This window comes from Euleptes europaea, chromosome 1 (assembly GCF_029931775.1).
Source record: "Euleptes europaea isolate rEulEur1 chromosome 1, rEulEur1.hap1, whole genome shotgun sequence".
Lineage (NCBI taxonomy): Eukaryota > Metazoa > Chordata > Lepidosauria > Squamata > Sphaerodactylidae > Euleptes > Euleptes europaea.
The window spans coordinates 175,407,412-175,422,470 of record NC_079312.1 but is presented as its reverse complement, the minus strand read 5'-3'; the positions used below and the strand labels follow the sequence as shown (position 1 = coordinate 175,422,470).

Genomic DNA, 15,059 nt, shown 5'->3' with positions numbered 1-15,059 from the left:
ATGTGGAGCTTTGCCATCGGCCATCCTAGTAAGCAGATATAAAAAAATTCCTCTTTCCAAGAGAGTCTGCCCGTGCAATGGTGAAGAAATTGAGACCCGTGAACATGTCTTCTTATACTGCCCTCTCCATCATGAGTTTAGATCTAAGACTATTCAAGAAACTCTAAGAAATAATACAGGGCTACCTGATGAAATCTGTATCCAACGTCTACTGGAAGATAGTAACACACAAACTTTGAGACGTGTGGCCGAATTCTGTGCTGCTATCTATAAGGCCCGAAAGGATGTAACGTACTAATAGGTACAATTTGATAGATAAACGTTTTAGAAGCTAGTTTGCTTACCTTTTTAGATACGGGATTTTATTGATATATTTTATTCTGTGGACTTTTCGATTGTCTGATATTGTTTTGTTACAAATTTATGTTGCTGTTGATTAGATGTTCTACTTTTGGTCAAATGACCGTAAAATAAAGATTGAATTGAACTGAATAAACGTGTTGTATAAAAAGGCATGTGAGGGATGACACTTACATAACCAGGGGCAGGGGGAGAAGAGACAGAAATGCCAAAAAATATACTGGCGGAGATGGCGAAACTCACGGCGTTGATAAACCCAAAAGATAATTTACAATTTTGGGGTGAATGGGAGGCATGGAGCGTGCGCGTTCGATCCTGGCTGAATCCTGGCTGAAACGGAATAAAGGAGGCTAAGGCGACTGTGCGTTTTCGCCCCCAGTTCGCTCGATTTGCATCCACTGCTCATGGGGAGGAGTGGAGGATCGAACCCGGTTCTCCAGATCAGAGTCTGCCGCTCCAAACCACCGCTCTTAACCTACTACACCACGCTGGCTGAAGAGGTGGTAATCCAAGTATGTTTGTGTAGATACCCGTAGAAGTCATCTTTCCCCCCCCCCCTTTTGAATTGTCAACCTTTTCTCGACTAACCTTCAGGATTATTTATGCATAAAATAAAAAACGGCTGTGAGTTGTTTGCAGCTAGGTAGAGGCGGCTGGTTTGAGTGGTAGTTCTGCATTTAGCCACGAGGCGGTGCTGTGGGGCCGCTTCACCTGTGGTCTAGCAGCCCTTAAGGATGCCCAAGAGTTGCATTGAGGGTCCCTTTGGCTTTTGAGATGTGCTGAGCTGTAATGGGGGGGGGGGGAAGCGAAACTATTGCTCCAGTATTTTGGAAGCAATGAGGTATGCTTTTGGTGGTCCAGGAATGCAGCTTCTCCCTACCTCTTCTTTTTTAAAAAAAAAATTTTTTTTTATTGGTTTTTATAATACAAATTTTCCATGATAATAAACAACAATGAAGGTAATATGAAATTCAAAATCCCAACTTAATGTTGTTATATCTTATAAACATTACAAAAAAAAACAAATAAAGGAACATTTATGACTTCCCCATCACCTCTGTCTGCCTCTTAATAAAGTATTCATCCCATCGTAATTGGTCTGATCTTAACTGTTCATAAACTCATTTAAGTTTCATATAACATATTCTATTAATATAGATAGTTGTGATTCTTAATATTAATTGTGTCATCTAGATCAGATTAATAAGTATTCTTCCATTTTCCCCAGTTTTAACTCATATTCACAATATTTCATCCAAGCCTCCCATTCCCCTAAATTCTCCCTACCTCTTCTTGCTTCTTCACAGCGGCTGCCCTCGGAGCTGGGCCTTTCTCGTTTGCCGTCTCCTCCCTTTGGGTTCTCTAAATAGGGCCGAACCTGTAATCTAGGGGTTGGGAATCGGGAGCCCGTGAACAAGCTGTCTTAGAGGTGGGCGCAGCCCCCTTTGTGCCACATTTCCCCTTCTCCGCATGCTTCTAATGGAGAAGATGGGGGCTGAGAGGGTTTAGCAGGGTTAAGGCAGTGGGTGCGGAAGCCGGATGGCGCCAGAGGCATTTGCATGCCTTTATTTATTCGTCTCCCGCTTTTCTCTCCAGCCGGGACTGAAAGTGGCTTAGAACGTCGTTCTCTCCTCTTCCCTTTTCTCACAACAACCCTGTGAGGTAGGCCAGGCGGGGAGATCGACTGGCCCAAGATCATCCACTGAGGTGCCGTGGTAGAAGTGAGAATCTGAACCTGGGTCAAGCAAGATTCTAGACTGCTGCTCTACCCAGTATGCCACAGTACCTCACTGGCAGGCAGGCATTCTCAGGATGGGAGCCTGGCGGAGGGTTGAGGGGCTGCCTGCAACGAATGATAAGAAAAAGAGGAGTTGGTTTTTATACCCTGCTTTTCTCTACCTTTAAGGAGTCTCAAAGTGGCTTACCATCTTCTTCCCTTCCCCTCCCCACAACAGACACCTTGTGAGGTCGGTGGGGCTGAGAGAGTTCAGAGAGAACTGTGACTAGTCCAAGGCAACCCAGCTGGCTTCACGGGCAGGAGGAGGAAGAAGAGGAGTTGGTTTTTATATGGTAACTTTCTCTACCACTTAAGGAAGAATCAAACCAGCTTACAATCTCCTTCCCAGACACCCTGTGAGGTAGGTGGGGCTGAGAGAGTTCAGAGAGAACTGTGAGTAGCCCAAGGTCACCCAGCTGGCCTCATGTGTTGGAGTGGGGAAACCAACCCAGCTCACCAGATAAGGTCCGCCGCTCACGTTGAGAAGTGGGGAATCAAACCCGGTTCTCCAGATTCGAGTCCACCGCTTTTAACCACTACACCACGCTGGCTCTCACACAGGTATTCTTCACACAGGTCCGGACTGGATCTCGCCCTGTTGCAGTGGAGGGTGTTGGTTACATCACAGAAACCTAGAGCTGGAAGGAGACCCAAAGGTCCCCCAATCCAGCCCTCTGCACAATGCAGGACATTCACACCTCCTCCCCCAGTGACCCCTACTCTATGCCCAGAGGAAGGCAAAAACCCCAGCAGGATCCCTGGGCCAATCTAGCCTGGTGGAAAATCCTGCAAGTCTGTTCTGCAAATGGCTGCTACTATTGCAAACGGCTCCACACGACCCGGACAGATGCGTGGCTCTCTTCCTTCCAGCCATGGGGCAGTGGTTAAGAGCGGTGGTTTGGAGCGGTGGGCTCTGATCTGGAGAACCGGGTTTGATTCCCCACTGCTCCACATGAGTAGTGGAGGCTAATCTGGCAAACCGGGTTCTCCTCCACATGAAGCCAACTGGGTGACCTCGGGCTGGTCACAGCACTCTTTGAGCTCTCTCAGCCCCACCCACCTCACAGGGTGTCTGTTGTGGGGAAGGGAAGGTGATTGTAAGCCGGTTTGAGTCTCCCTTAAGCGGTAGAGAAAGTCAGCATATAAAAACCAACTCTTCTTCTCCCACATTTTGATAAGCGTTAAAGACCGGCTGTGCGTTTGCTGCTGAAATATTCATTGGCTGGAGTTAACAGTGGTGGGGAGCCTTAAGTGAGTGTTTTCTGCTCGGGCTCACAGGATGAAATATTAAAGAAATGGCAAAGAACTGGGCAGCATCTTAGGCAGGTCTTTTTGTGTGCGATGGTACTCTCCAGGCTAGCCTGATCTCGTCACATCTCAGAGGCTAAGCGCTGTCAGCCCTGGCTAGTATTTGGATGGGGGACCTCCAAGGCATACCAGGGTCATGACGCAGAGGCACGCAAGGGCAAACCACCTCTGAACATCTCTTGTCTTGAAAACCCTACAGGGTCACCAGAAGTCAGTTAAATTGGAACTCCCTGCCCCAGGATGTGGTGATGGCTGCCAGCTTGGAAGGCCTGAAGAGGGGAGTGGACATGTTCATGGAGGAGAGGGCTATCCATGGCTACTAGTCAAAATGGATACTAGTCATCATGCATACGTATTCTCTCCAGGATCAGATGAGCATGCCTATTATATTAGGTGCTGTGGAATGCAGGCAGGATAATGCTGCTGCAGTCGTCTTGTTTGGGGGCTTCCTCGAGGCCCCTGGTTGGCCCCGGTGTGAACAGACTGCTGGAGTGGATGGGCCTTGGTCTAATCCAGCCATGGCCTTTCTTATGTTCTTATGTCAGCTTTGACCTGACAGCGAAGCAAACACAAAACTCACCACTACTGAGGACTGGAACCTATTTTCAGGGCTCTTCCAAGTCTTGAGTGGGGAACTGGTAGAAATCAGTCAACTTTGGGGTCAGGAAGCAATTTTCCTCCAGGCCAGATTGGCCAGGGATCCTGGAGGTTTTTTTTTTGCCATCTTCTGGGCATGAAGTAGGGGTCGCTGGGGATGTGAGGGGGAGTTAGTTGTGAATTTCCTGCATTGTGCAGGGGGTTGGACTAGATGACCCTGGTGGTCCCTTCCAACTCTATGATTCTATGATCCTAAGAGGGGCCTGAAGATCTCCCAGAATTACAACCGATCTCCTACTATTGAGATGAGTTCTCCTGGGGGAAATGTCTTATTTGGAGGGTGGACTGAATGGCTCTCCCCCCACAATGAGGCTCCTCCCCCAATCTCCAGGAATTTTCCAGCCTGCAATTGGAAACCCTAGTTTAAGAAGCTGGATTGTGCTACTGCTGAGAAATTCAACTGTGCCCCATCTGCAGGTGGAGCCTACTGTTATATAGGAAGCGATGGGCTTAGAATGGGCCACTTATGCTGAAGTTCTTCTTTTTTTCACATAGCTTGTTTTTCAGCCCACAAGAGGCACGTGATAAACTGGCTTTTAACAGAATTTTACGTCAGGTGCCTGCTGAAACGTCCCTATCCCATTAATGTTTGAGTTTTCTCTCTCGCTTTTCTTCCATAGCCACTTTTATGTCCCCCGGGGTCTTTTTACATTTTGTTCTTAAACCTTCCTTTTGTACGTGTCCACAATGGCTGCGTTTTCTTTTTTTAGAACACCCTTCTCAGTTTTGGAGCTAACATGAGCTCTAATGGAAGCGGAAAGGGGGAGAATTCTCGTACTTGTCTGTTTGCAACTTCACTCATTCTCAACACGGATTTCACTTCCGTCCTGTAGTTCAATAGAGATATCAACTATTTAATTTTTTAAAAAAATGCGTCTGGAAAATTATTCCAGACACAAACAACCTATCAAATGGCTATGAGCCATGACAGCTAAATGGAGCCTCCATGGATCGAAGCAGTCTAGATGTTGAGGGCATCTGTTGCGTTTGTGCCCTACTGCTCCCAAGATTCCCTCGGGCATCTGCCTGGCTACTGATGGAGGAAGGCGGCTGGATTAGGTCTACCTCCCCCCACCGGTGCAGTTATCAGCAAAAAGGTGGTTGTCTGTACAAAGATTAGTGATTGTCAGGGAAATGCTGTGTCTCATTGTTTTGCATGCAGAAGGTCTCAAGTTCAGTCCTCGGCATTTGCAGGTAAAAAAAGATCAGGTGGTCAGTGGGGTAAAGGATCGCTACCTGAGATCCTGGAGAGCTGTTGCCAGGCAGAATAGACCAGACTGACCTTGATGGATGCCGGGTCTGATTCAGTATAAGGCAGCTTCGTGTGCGATTAATGTAGATGGTGCGCTTAGGCCAACTGAAGCCAAACGGGGCAATATTTCCTAGTGGTTGGAGGGAAACATCCTTTCCGGCTGTAGTAAACTATCGTGGGTTGACTCCCATTTCAGAAGAGTGGGAAGTCCTCAACGCACCAAGACATCTCACCGCTCAAGAAGGATTGAAGGCAGTCTTGTAAAAATACAGGTTTATTCCCCACGCGCTGCCCATCAGGGTCCCTTCACTGAGCTCCCCCCTCAACAAATCTCCTCCCGCCCACCCCCCTCCCATTTCCCCTCCCCTGCCGATGGATAGATGCCCCTCCTCGTCTCCAGTCATGTGGGCACCATGGTTAGCTCTGTGTAGCTGATGTACGTCACCTTCTGGAGGCCTGCAAAGGACACAAGATGGGAGGAGTTAGGGGTGGACCGAGGGAGAGGTGGGCCACACTGGGACCCGGAGTGGAAAGCCTGCCCGAGAGACAGAGGTCTTCTGGCTTGCCTGGGGTTATCAGCTTCCAGGTATGGCCTGGAGTTCCCTTGGAATTGCAATTGATCACCACGCTACAGAAATTCATCCTCCAGAACTGCCAACCTTCTGGTACTAGCTGGAGATCTCCTACTATTACGACTGATGTCCAGCCGATAGAGATCAGTTCCCCTGGAGAAAACGGCCGCTTTGGCAATTGGACTCTATGGCATTGAAGTCCCTCCCCTCCCCAAACCCCACCCTCCTCAGGCTCCACCCCCAAAAACCTCCCGCCGGTGGCAAAGAGGGACCTGGCATCCCTAGATCTCCTGCTTTTACAACTGATCTCCAGATGACCAAGATCAGATCCTCTAGAGAACTTCGGTGGATGGATTCTATGGCATTATATCCTGCTGAGGTAGGGTTGCCAGGTCCCTCTTTGCCACTGGTAGGAGGTTTTTGGGGTGGGGCTTGAGGAGGGTGGGGTTTGGGGAGGGACTTCAATGCCATAGAGTCCAGTTGCCAACGCGGCCATTTCCTCCAGGGGAACTGATCTCTATTGGCTGGAGATCAGTTGTAATAGCGGAAGATCTCCAGCTACTACCTGGAGGCTGACAACCCTATACTGAGCCCCCCCCCCCAAATCTCCGGGTATTTCTTAACCCAGATCTGACAACCCTATCTCTGAAGTCTGGAGATCAGTTGTAATTCTGGGAACTCCAGGCCCCACTCGAAGGTAGATAGGGCCGCCAACCTCCAGGTACTAGCTGAAGATCTCCCGCTATTACAACTGATCTCCAGCCAATAGAAATCAATTCCCCTGGAGGAAATGGCCACTTTGGCAATTGGACTCTATAGCATAGAAGCCCCTCCTCTCTCCAAATCACGCCCTCCTCAGGCTCTGCCCCAAAAACCTCCCGTGGTGAAGAGGGACCTGGCAACCTTAGAGGTAGAGAAGCCTATTTCTATGACTTTCTAGCTAGGGAAAGAACAGAAGTCCTCCTCCCATTCTCATGACATGGCTTTTTGTTAAAGCTGCAAGCTTTAATTGGTTGACTTAGAAGAGATTAATCAACGAAAGCTTAAGTTGATTAAGTCGAGCCCTTTTCAGGCTGCACGGGGAGATTTTAATTGGTTGTGACCGCTTAAGGGATCTCTGGTTTCTTTTCTTGACATGGGGCTGATATGCTGAAAAATGAACAGAAAATATGACCCACATCTCTTCCTTCTGACACAGACTGGTGACTTTTGTTTATAATCAAACCCCAAAATACAAAAGCATGCGACTGAGGGACAATACTCATAGATTTAATTATGCACCAACGTTATAAGAAGAAGAGTTGGTTTTTATATGCCGACTTTCTCTACCACTTAAGGGAGACTCAAACCGGCTTACAATCACCTTCCCCTCCCCACAACAGACGCCCTGTGAGGTATGTGGGGCTTAGAGAGCTCTAAAAGAGCTGTGACTAGCTTAAGGTCACCCAGCGGGCTTCGTGTGTACGAGTGGGGGAAACAAATCCAGTTCACCAGATTAGCGTCCGCCACTCATGAGAAAGAGTGGGGAATCAAACTCGGTTCTCCAGATCAGAGTCCACCGCTCCAAACCACTGCTCCAAACCACTACACCATGCTGGCTCTTATAACTACCTATATATACTGATTGAAATACATCCAAAGTAACAATGCACAATAATTCTACTGGTATAGAATCAAGAGTCCATATACAATCCTTGAGGTTGTTCTTCCATATGTTGTGGATATCTGTTCAATGATGCAACACCGGTAGATCAGTTAATAAATAAAGTTATAAACCGTGTCTTCAGTATCGGTCGAAAAATAGCTATAAATAATCTCTTCGGTACTAGACGGGTTGCTGGCTCCTGATCCCGTTTCGTAAAAATGGAATGAGGAGTTTGTCAGATTAGGTATCATTTTGGACAAATAAGATTGATGCGATCGTGTATCATTTTGGACAAATAAAATCGATGTGGAGTTCTGATGAAGAATTCAGACAGCATATATAGGGAGTTATTTATTTATTTATTATTTGAATTTAATACCCCGCTCCCCCGGCCAAGACCAGGCTCAGAGCGACTTAACAAGGGAGTAATATCCCATTGAGTCAATAAAACCATTACAACGTTTAAAATAGCCCTATAAAATTATGTAAACCAAATATCCCAAAATTACTTAAGGCACCACTAAAGTGTAAAATGAATTACAATTAGGGAAGCAGATGGAACTAAGTACAAGAGCGGTGAGGTTTATAAGGTTGGTACATAATTAAATGTATAAGTATTGTCCCTTAGCCACATGCTTTTGTATTTTGGGATTGGATCGCAGTGTTGGGTATGGTGTGGCTGCTATGTTTTCTTTACTTTTGTTTATAAACCTTATAAAAGATCTCATGTTTACGTGGAAATGTTTGCTGCAGTCGTCATGTTTGCCGCAGCCGTCTTGTTTGTGGCTTCCTGGGGGCACCTGGTTGGCCGCTGTGTGAACAGACTGCGGGACTTGATGGGCCTCGGTCTGATCCAGCAGGGCCTTTCTTATGTTCTTAAATTGGGGCGATGTGCACATTTAACAAATTATATGGTCAAAGGGGGAAATATCGAAGATTTATTTGGTTGGTGGTGCTAAGATTGACATGATGGAAGGCACAGCGGCACTGGGAAAGATCATGGGGGTCCTTGGGGGCCAGGTAGGAGGTTGGGGGGGTAGTAGTACTTACAGGGAAGGCTGAGGTCAGTCGGAGGCACGTCGGGTTGGGGGGCACGTCAAAGAGCAAAAAGGCAGCGATACCTACTTTCTGGCTACTTACTGTCCGGCTTTTCGTCTTTGCTCTCGCCGTTCTGAGTGCCTTTCTGCGAGAGCCGCGTGGAGGCGTTGACCGCCGTGGCCGCCGCCTTGAAACTCCGCTTGCGCTTCTGGACGTTCTGCTCCGGGTGGAAGAGGATGATGTACACCTTGGGGACGTAGAGCATGCCGAGGGAGACCGAGGCGCTCAGGCTCATGGAGACGGTGAGCGTCGTCGTCTGGATGAAGATCTGAGGGGAAGAGAAACGGGGGGCTTGCCCAGGTGGCTTGTACAAAGATCCAGGTGGCCTGTACAAAGGGTTTACAAAATAGTAGTAGCAACAAAGGTTCAAATAAATTGCAAAACGTGTATTACGGTATACAAATAGTGATCTTTATGTCCCTGTGTTCACTAATTGTTATTTTACTCATTGCAGTATAATTACTTCATTTCTGATGATAGCTACAGTAAGCCTCATGTAACCTGTTGTAAGCACGTTATATGTAATTATTTCCTTTCCTTTATCCCTTAGAAGCTCCTTGATCCATTGAGCTTGAGCAGCGAAATTTTAAATCTGAGGGATATAAGGACGGAAATAAATCTTGCCACTGACAACGTAGCCTTGGGATCCCCGTCGCTTAATAAAAAAGGCATTATGTCAGACACAGAGGCATTAGATTTATATGTTAAAAGGGGAGAGATAATAACGTGATCTAAGTTCCTCATAAAAGCGGCTTTCCAAAAGGGCATGAGCTAATAAATCAATAGAATATGAAATTGTTTTGTGATATTTGTGATATTAGTTATACTTCTGTTTATTGTGGAATGTCAAGGTTATGGTCCGAAGAAGACAATTCACAGTATCTGAAGAAGTGAGCTGTGGCTCACGAAAGCTCATACCCTGCCAGAAAATATTTTTGTTAGTCTTTAAGGTGCTACTGGACTCTTGCTCTTTTCTACTGGTCCGAAGAAGGATATCGATACAGGATACCAGCTGGCAGACCTGAAACTGTTGTGGTTTTGTGTTTTATTATCAGCTCTTTTGCTTTTTGCGTTTGATCATTGTTTGTATACTGTAATACACGTTTTGCGATTTATTTGAACCTTTGTTGTTACTACTATTTTGTAAAACTTTGGAGTAGCTACAAATGATTAGATAAACACCGTGTTACCTCCGGTAAAGCCTTCTTCAGTGTGCTGGAAGACACTTTGCAATACAAAATCCAATAGTACACAATTGTGAGCACATAATTTGATTTGATGAGCACATTTTTTGATTGTGTGAACTGTTGTAGGTACTGAGCCTGTGTAACATCTCAATACAGTTGGGTGAGCTGACATTTTGCTTGGCATCCTGTACTTTTTGTCATATGCAGTCTACCTGGAGGTTGGCAACCTTATCTATATCATTTTGGCCTGCAAGCAATGGATCTTGTTTGTGGGCTTCCTGGTTGGCCACTGAGTGAACAGACTGCTGGACTTGATGGGCCTTGGCCTGAGATCCAGCAGGGCTTTCCTTATGTTCTTATGGAGGAGAGGGGTATCCATGGCTACTAGTCAAAATGGATTACTAGTCATTAGGGCTGCCAATTGCCAGGTAGTAGCAGGAGATCTCCTGCTAATTCAACTGATCTCCAGCCAATAGAGATCAGATCACCTGGAGAAAAATGGTCGCTTTGGCCATTGAACTCTATGGCATTGAAGTCCCTCCCCTCCCCAAACCCCACCCTCCTCAGGCTTCACCCTCAAAATCTCCCGCCGGTTGAGAAGAGGGACCTGGCAACCCTACTAGTCATGTTGCGTACCTATTCTCTCCAGTCTCATGGGAGCAGGCCTATTATCTTAGGTGCTGTGGAACACAGGCAGGATAATGCTGCTGCAGTCGTCTTGCTTGTGGGCTTCCTAGAGGCACCTGGTTGACCACTGTGGGAACAGGCTGCTGGACTTGATGGGCCTTGGTCTGATCCAGCAGGGCTTTCCTTATGTTCTTATGGAGGAAGGGGCTATGCACGGCTACTAGTCCAAATGGATACTAGTCATGATGCTTACCTATTCTCTCCAGGATCAGAGGAGCAGGCCTATCGTATTAGGTGCTGTGGAACACAGGCAGGATAATGCTGCTGCAGACGTCTTGCTTGTGGGGCTTCCTGGAGGCACCCGGTTGGCCGCTGTGTGAACTGACTGCTGGACTTGATGGGCCTTGGTCTGATCCAGCATTGGCATTTCTTATGTTCTTAATGAGGATGGGTCTAATCATGGCTACTAGTCCAAATGGATACTAGTCCTGATGCATACCTATCCTCCCTAGTCTCAGAGGAGCGTGCCTATTATCTTAGGTGCTGTGGAACGCAGGCAGGACAATGCTGCTGCAGTCGTCTTGCTTGTGGGCTTCCTGGAGGCACCCGGTTGGCCACTGTGTGAACTGACTGCTGGACTTGATGGGCCTTGGTCTGATCCAGCAGGGCTTTTCTTATGTTCTTATGTCTCAGCCCTAATGGCTCTGGGACAGCACCCTCCATCGAGTCCTCGCTCTGTTCGGTATCCCCTTAGGGAACCAACCCGTGGTGCCGCCGCAAGCAGCCCTCAGGACTGGGCCGAAAGACCCAATTAAGGCCCATTCCGTGGGCTAGAATGAAAGGCCCTCCGATGGTTTCCTTCTTGTTCTTGTGACGTAAAACTCCAGGATAAAAATACCCTCAAAGGGGTTTTTTTTGGTTTTTTTTTTAAAGGTGCGCCCTTCACTTGCAGCTCTGCCAATTAATATTTGTCTTCAAAGATTAAAACGAACCGTGCTGGTGATCAATCAGTGGCGGCTGTGAATTATCTACCCATTTAAAAACCACAGCCCCTAACATGAAATCGTGCACTGATTTGCTTATTTGGCCTACTCTTGCTTTTGCAAGTCTTGGGGAAGACACCGAGCCCCTGAATCTGGCTCTTGGCTTCTAGAAACCCTACTCTGCCAGACTTTGGCTTTGGAAATCTCACCATGCTCTGCTCACGTTAGGGTTGCCAAGTCCTTCTCCACCACCTGTGGGAGGTTTTTCGGGCAGAGCCTGAGGAGGGCGGAGTTTGGGGAAGAGAGGGACTTCAATGCCATAGAGTCCAATTGCTAAAGAGGCCATTTTCTCCAGGGGAACTGATCTCTGTCCCCTGGAGATCAGTTGTAATAGCGGGAGATCTCCAGCCATTACCTGGAGGCTAAATCAAAAATGCACTGGCATTAATTAGACAAGCTATATAAAAGAATAATACCAAGCTTGAAAATTTCAATGAAAACTTATATTCTAAATAGTGAATAAGTGCAAAGTGCTAAACAAACATACAAGTGACAAAACTGAAACTTAAGGCTATCTAATAAAGAACAAGAAGAAACAAAGTAGCTGTATAAAACGCTACTAATTTCTACAAGGCAGCAATGCTTGCAAGGTAAGTAAAAGTTCCAGAAATATTATGACCAATGTCTATAAATATGTTTGCCAGGTCCCTCTTATCACCGGTGGGAGGTTTTTGGGGTGGAGCCTGAGGAGAGAGGGGAGGGGCTTCAATGCCATAGAGTCCAACCGCCAAAGTGACCATTTTCTCCAGGGAAACTGATCTCTATCGGCTGGAGATCAGTTGTAATAGCAGGAGATCTTCAGCTAGTACCTGGAGGTTGGCAACCTCACATGCTTACAAATTTACCTTTGAAGCCACAAGGGGCTACAGCTCAGGGGCCGAAGCCATGGGCGCAACGTTTGTAGTTAGGGTTGCCAACCTCCAAGCAGAGCCGGGAAGGCTCCTGGAATTACAACTGTCCAGACGACAGAGATCAGTTCCCCCGGAAGAAAATGGACAGTTATGCATGGGTACTTTCACTCACATTCGCCCCTGGACTATCTCGGTTGTTCCTTGGAGTTATGCATGTGTTTTCCGTCCATTAGAGATGACCTCACGCCCAGCCCCCGCAAATCCCGGGTCTTCCTGTTCCTGTAAAAACTCAATCCTTTGATCTCCTCTGAGATCAGCCCAGGTGAAATCACCAAGCATAAGCCAAAGTGCGGGACAGGGGAGCTGGGGCGGGGGGTTGTCACATTTTGCTATCAATAAGCGCTACAGTCAATCACAAAGCAGTGTTTCAAGGGGCGGGGACTAAAATGCTTCCTGCTTTTTGTCTCCCACACTTTCTATTTTCTAAGCAGATTCTATGACAGGCAGTTCATGAGAGGGGGGGCATCTTGGCCATCTTCTGGGCATGGAGTAGGGGTCGCTGGGGGTGTGTGGGCGAGGTAGTTGTGAAATTCCTGCATTGTGCAGGGGGTTGGACTAGATGACCCTGGTGGTCCCTTCCAACTCTATGATTCTATGATTGTCACATAAAAATGGGTTTTAAAACAACACTTGGGTTTCCCCCCCCCATTCCTTTTAAAGAGCTCCATTGGTTTTTAAAATGGCACTTGGGTTTCCGCCAGGAGGAGAGGGGAACTGGACGTTTTTCTCAGAGTAAGCGCCACAGCCAATTACAAAGCAGTGTTTCACGGGGCGGGTACTCAAATGCTTCCTGACTTGAGCTTGGTGACTTTGCTGGTGCACAGCAATTTTTGGGTTCGCAACAGAAAAGTGTGGGTCGAGCGAGCTTCAAACCCCAGGTAAAACCGCTAGGCATAAACGACCTGCTTGACTGAAGGTAAGGTGTGGAAGCCAATTGGTGGCTGGCTTCATTTCCTGTGGCGGCGCTCACCACACTGTGCTAAAGTCTGATCGGCAGCCGCACGCTTAGAAAGTTTGAGGCCCCCTGCAATAATGGATAAACCTCGTTGACAGGGTGAAGCTGGAGCACTCGCAATTGGAGATAAAAATCCTCACTCTTTCCCTCTTCTACCTATTCCCTTCCCTTCCACTCCCTTTCCCTTGTGTTCCTTTTTAGTTTGTAGGCCTGGAGGGCAGGCATCGCCTCCTCCTTTATTGACACAATTGTTGGGAAAGCGGGGTATAAATAAATCTGACACCCCCCCCCGAACACACCATCACCAACCTAAATCACTGTTACCAGCAGTGCGTCTAACATTTCTCCCGAAACCTTTCATGCCAAAACAGATCCACAGAAGCCTGACCTCGATCAGCCTCTTGCTGGGCTTCTACCGTTTCAGACTGCAGGTGGGGAACGGGATGTTTTATTTAATGCTTCCTTCACATTAAAAAAAAAACCCCACACCCAAACCAAAACCCAAGACTTTATACAAAGCTATCACATCAGAGAGAAGTTTCTAGGCTAGCTTTCCCTCTGGCCGTGCCGTGCTAGTTCTACGTTTACAGGGAGTCTTTTATGGGAAGGAACATTGCAAATTCCGCTCCCGACGCTGCGATCTGAAATGGTGTCGCCCAGCGTGAAAATATATCCCGACGGAGCTTTACTTTGTCCGTTTCAGATCTTAGAGCCAGACTTCCCCGGGAGGCGTGTGAACCATTCACCTGATTTTCTTTTAAAACTGAGATTGGGAGGGTACAGAAGAACGGCTGGGGGAGACGGGCTGCATAGCCCCATTTCCCTTTCTGTCATTTACCGTACGAAACCTATTCCTCAGATGTTTCCCTATGAGAGTTGGCAGGAAAGCATTGGCAACCGGGGAGGGGGTTGTTCTAGGAGACAAGGGCGGTCAAACCAATGTTGCGGCATCACCACAATGCCAATTGCCCCACCATTTTTCTCCTGTAGCTGCGCTCGGCATCAGCCAGGGCTGAGAGGTCTCCATACTCCCCACCCATAGGGAAAAGATCTTATAATTTTCCCCAGCCGTGTGGGCAGGGTGATTTTGACTTATGACACAAGGGAAAGGGTTAAACAATGCCTTCTTGCTGTTCTTCCAGTGATAGGGGTATTCCCCTGTGGCTTCTTCTGCCAGCATGGTATAGTGGTTAAGAGCGGTGGTTTGGAGCGGTGGACTCTGACCCGGAGAGCCTGGTTAGATTCCCCACTCCTCCACATGGGCGGCGGAGGTTAATCTGGTGAACTGGATTGGTTTCCCCGCTCCTCCACATGAAGCCAGCTGGGTGACCTTGGGCTATTCACAGCTCTGTTAGAGCTCTCTCAGCCCCACCTACCTCATAGGGTGTCTGTTGTGGGGAGGGGTAGGGAAGGTGATTGTGAGCTGGTTTGATTCTTCCTTAAGTGGTAGAGAACGTTGGCATGTAAAAACCAACTCTTCTCTTCTTCTTCAAGTTGGTTTTTATACCCCACTTTTTTCTACCTTTAAGGAGGCTCATAGCGGCTTACAATCATCTTCCCCTCCCTACAACAGACACCTTATGAGGTAGGTGGGGCTGAGAGAGTTCTGAGAGAACTGTGACTAGCCCAAGGTCACCAAGCTGGCCTCATGTGGAGGAGTGGGGAAT

General features: G+C 47.5%; 1 protein-coding gene across 1 annotated transcript in view; it reads right to left on the bottom strand.

The window, feature by feature from the left end:
- Window positions 1–5,736: 5,736 nt before the first annotated feature.
- LOC130478757 (metabotropic glutamate receptor 6-like) overlaps window positions 5,737–15,059 on the bottom strand; it is a 30,124-nt gene continuing 20,801 nt past the window's right edge. The window contains exons 9-10 of the mRNA XM_056850965.1: window positions 8,712–8,937; window positions 5,737–5,810 (exon numbers count right to left, since the gene is read on the bottom strand). Coding sequence (XP_056706943.1) covers window positions 5,755–5,810; window positions 8,712–8,937 — 282 coding nt within the window. The 3' untranslated portion in view covers window positions 5,737–5,754. The remainder of the gene's footprint in view (window positions 5,811–8,711; window positions 8,938–15,059) is intronic.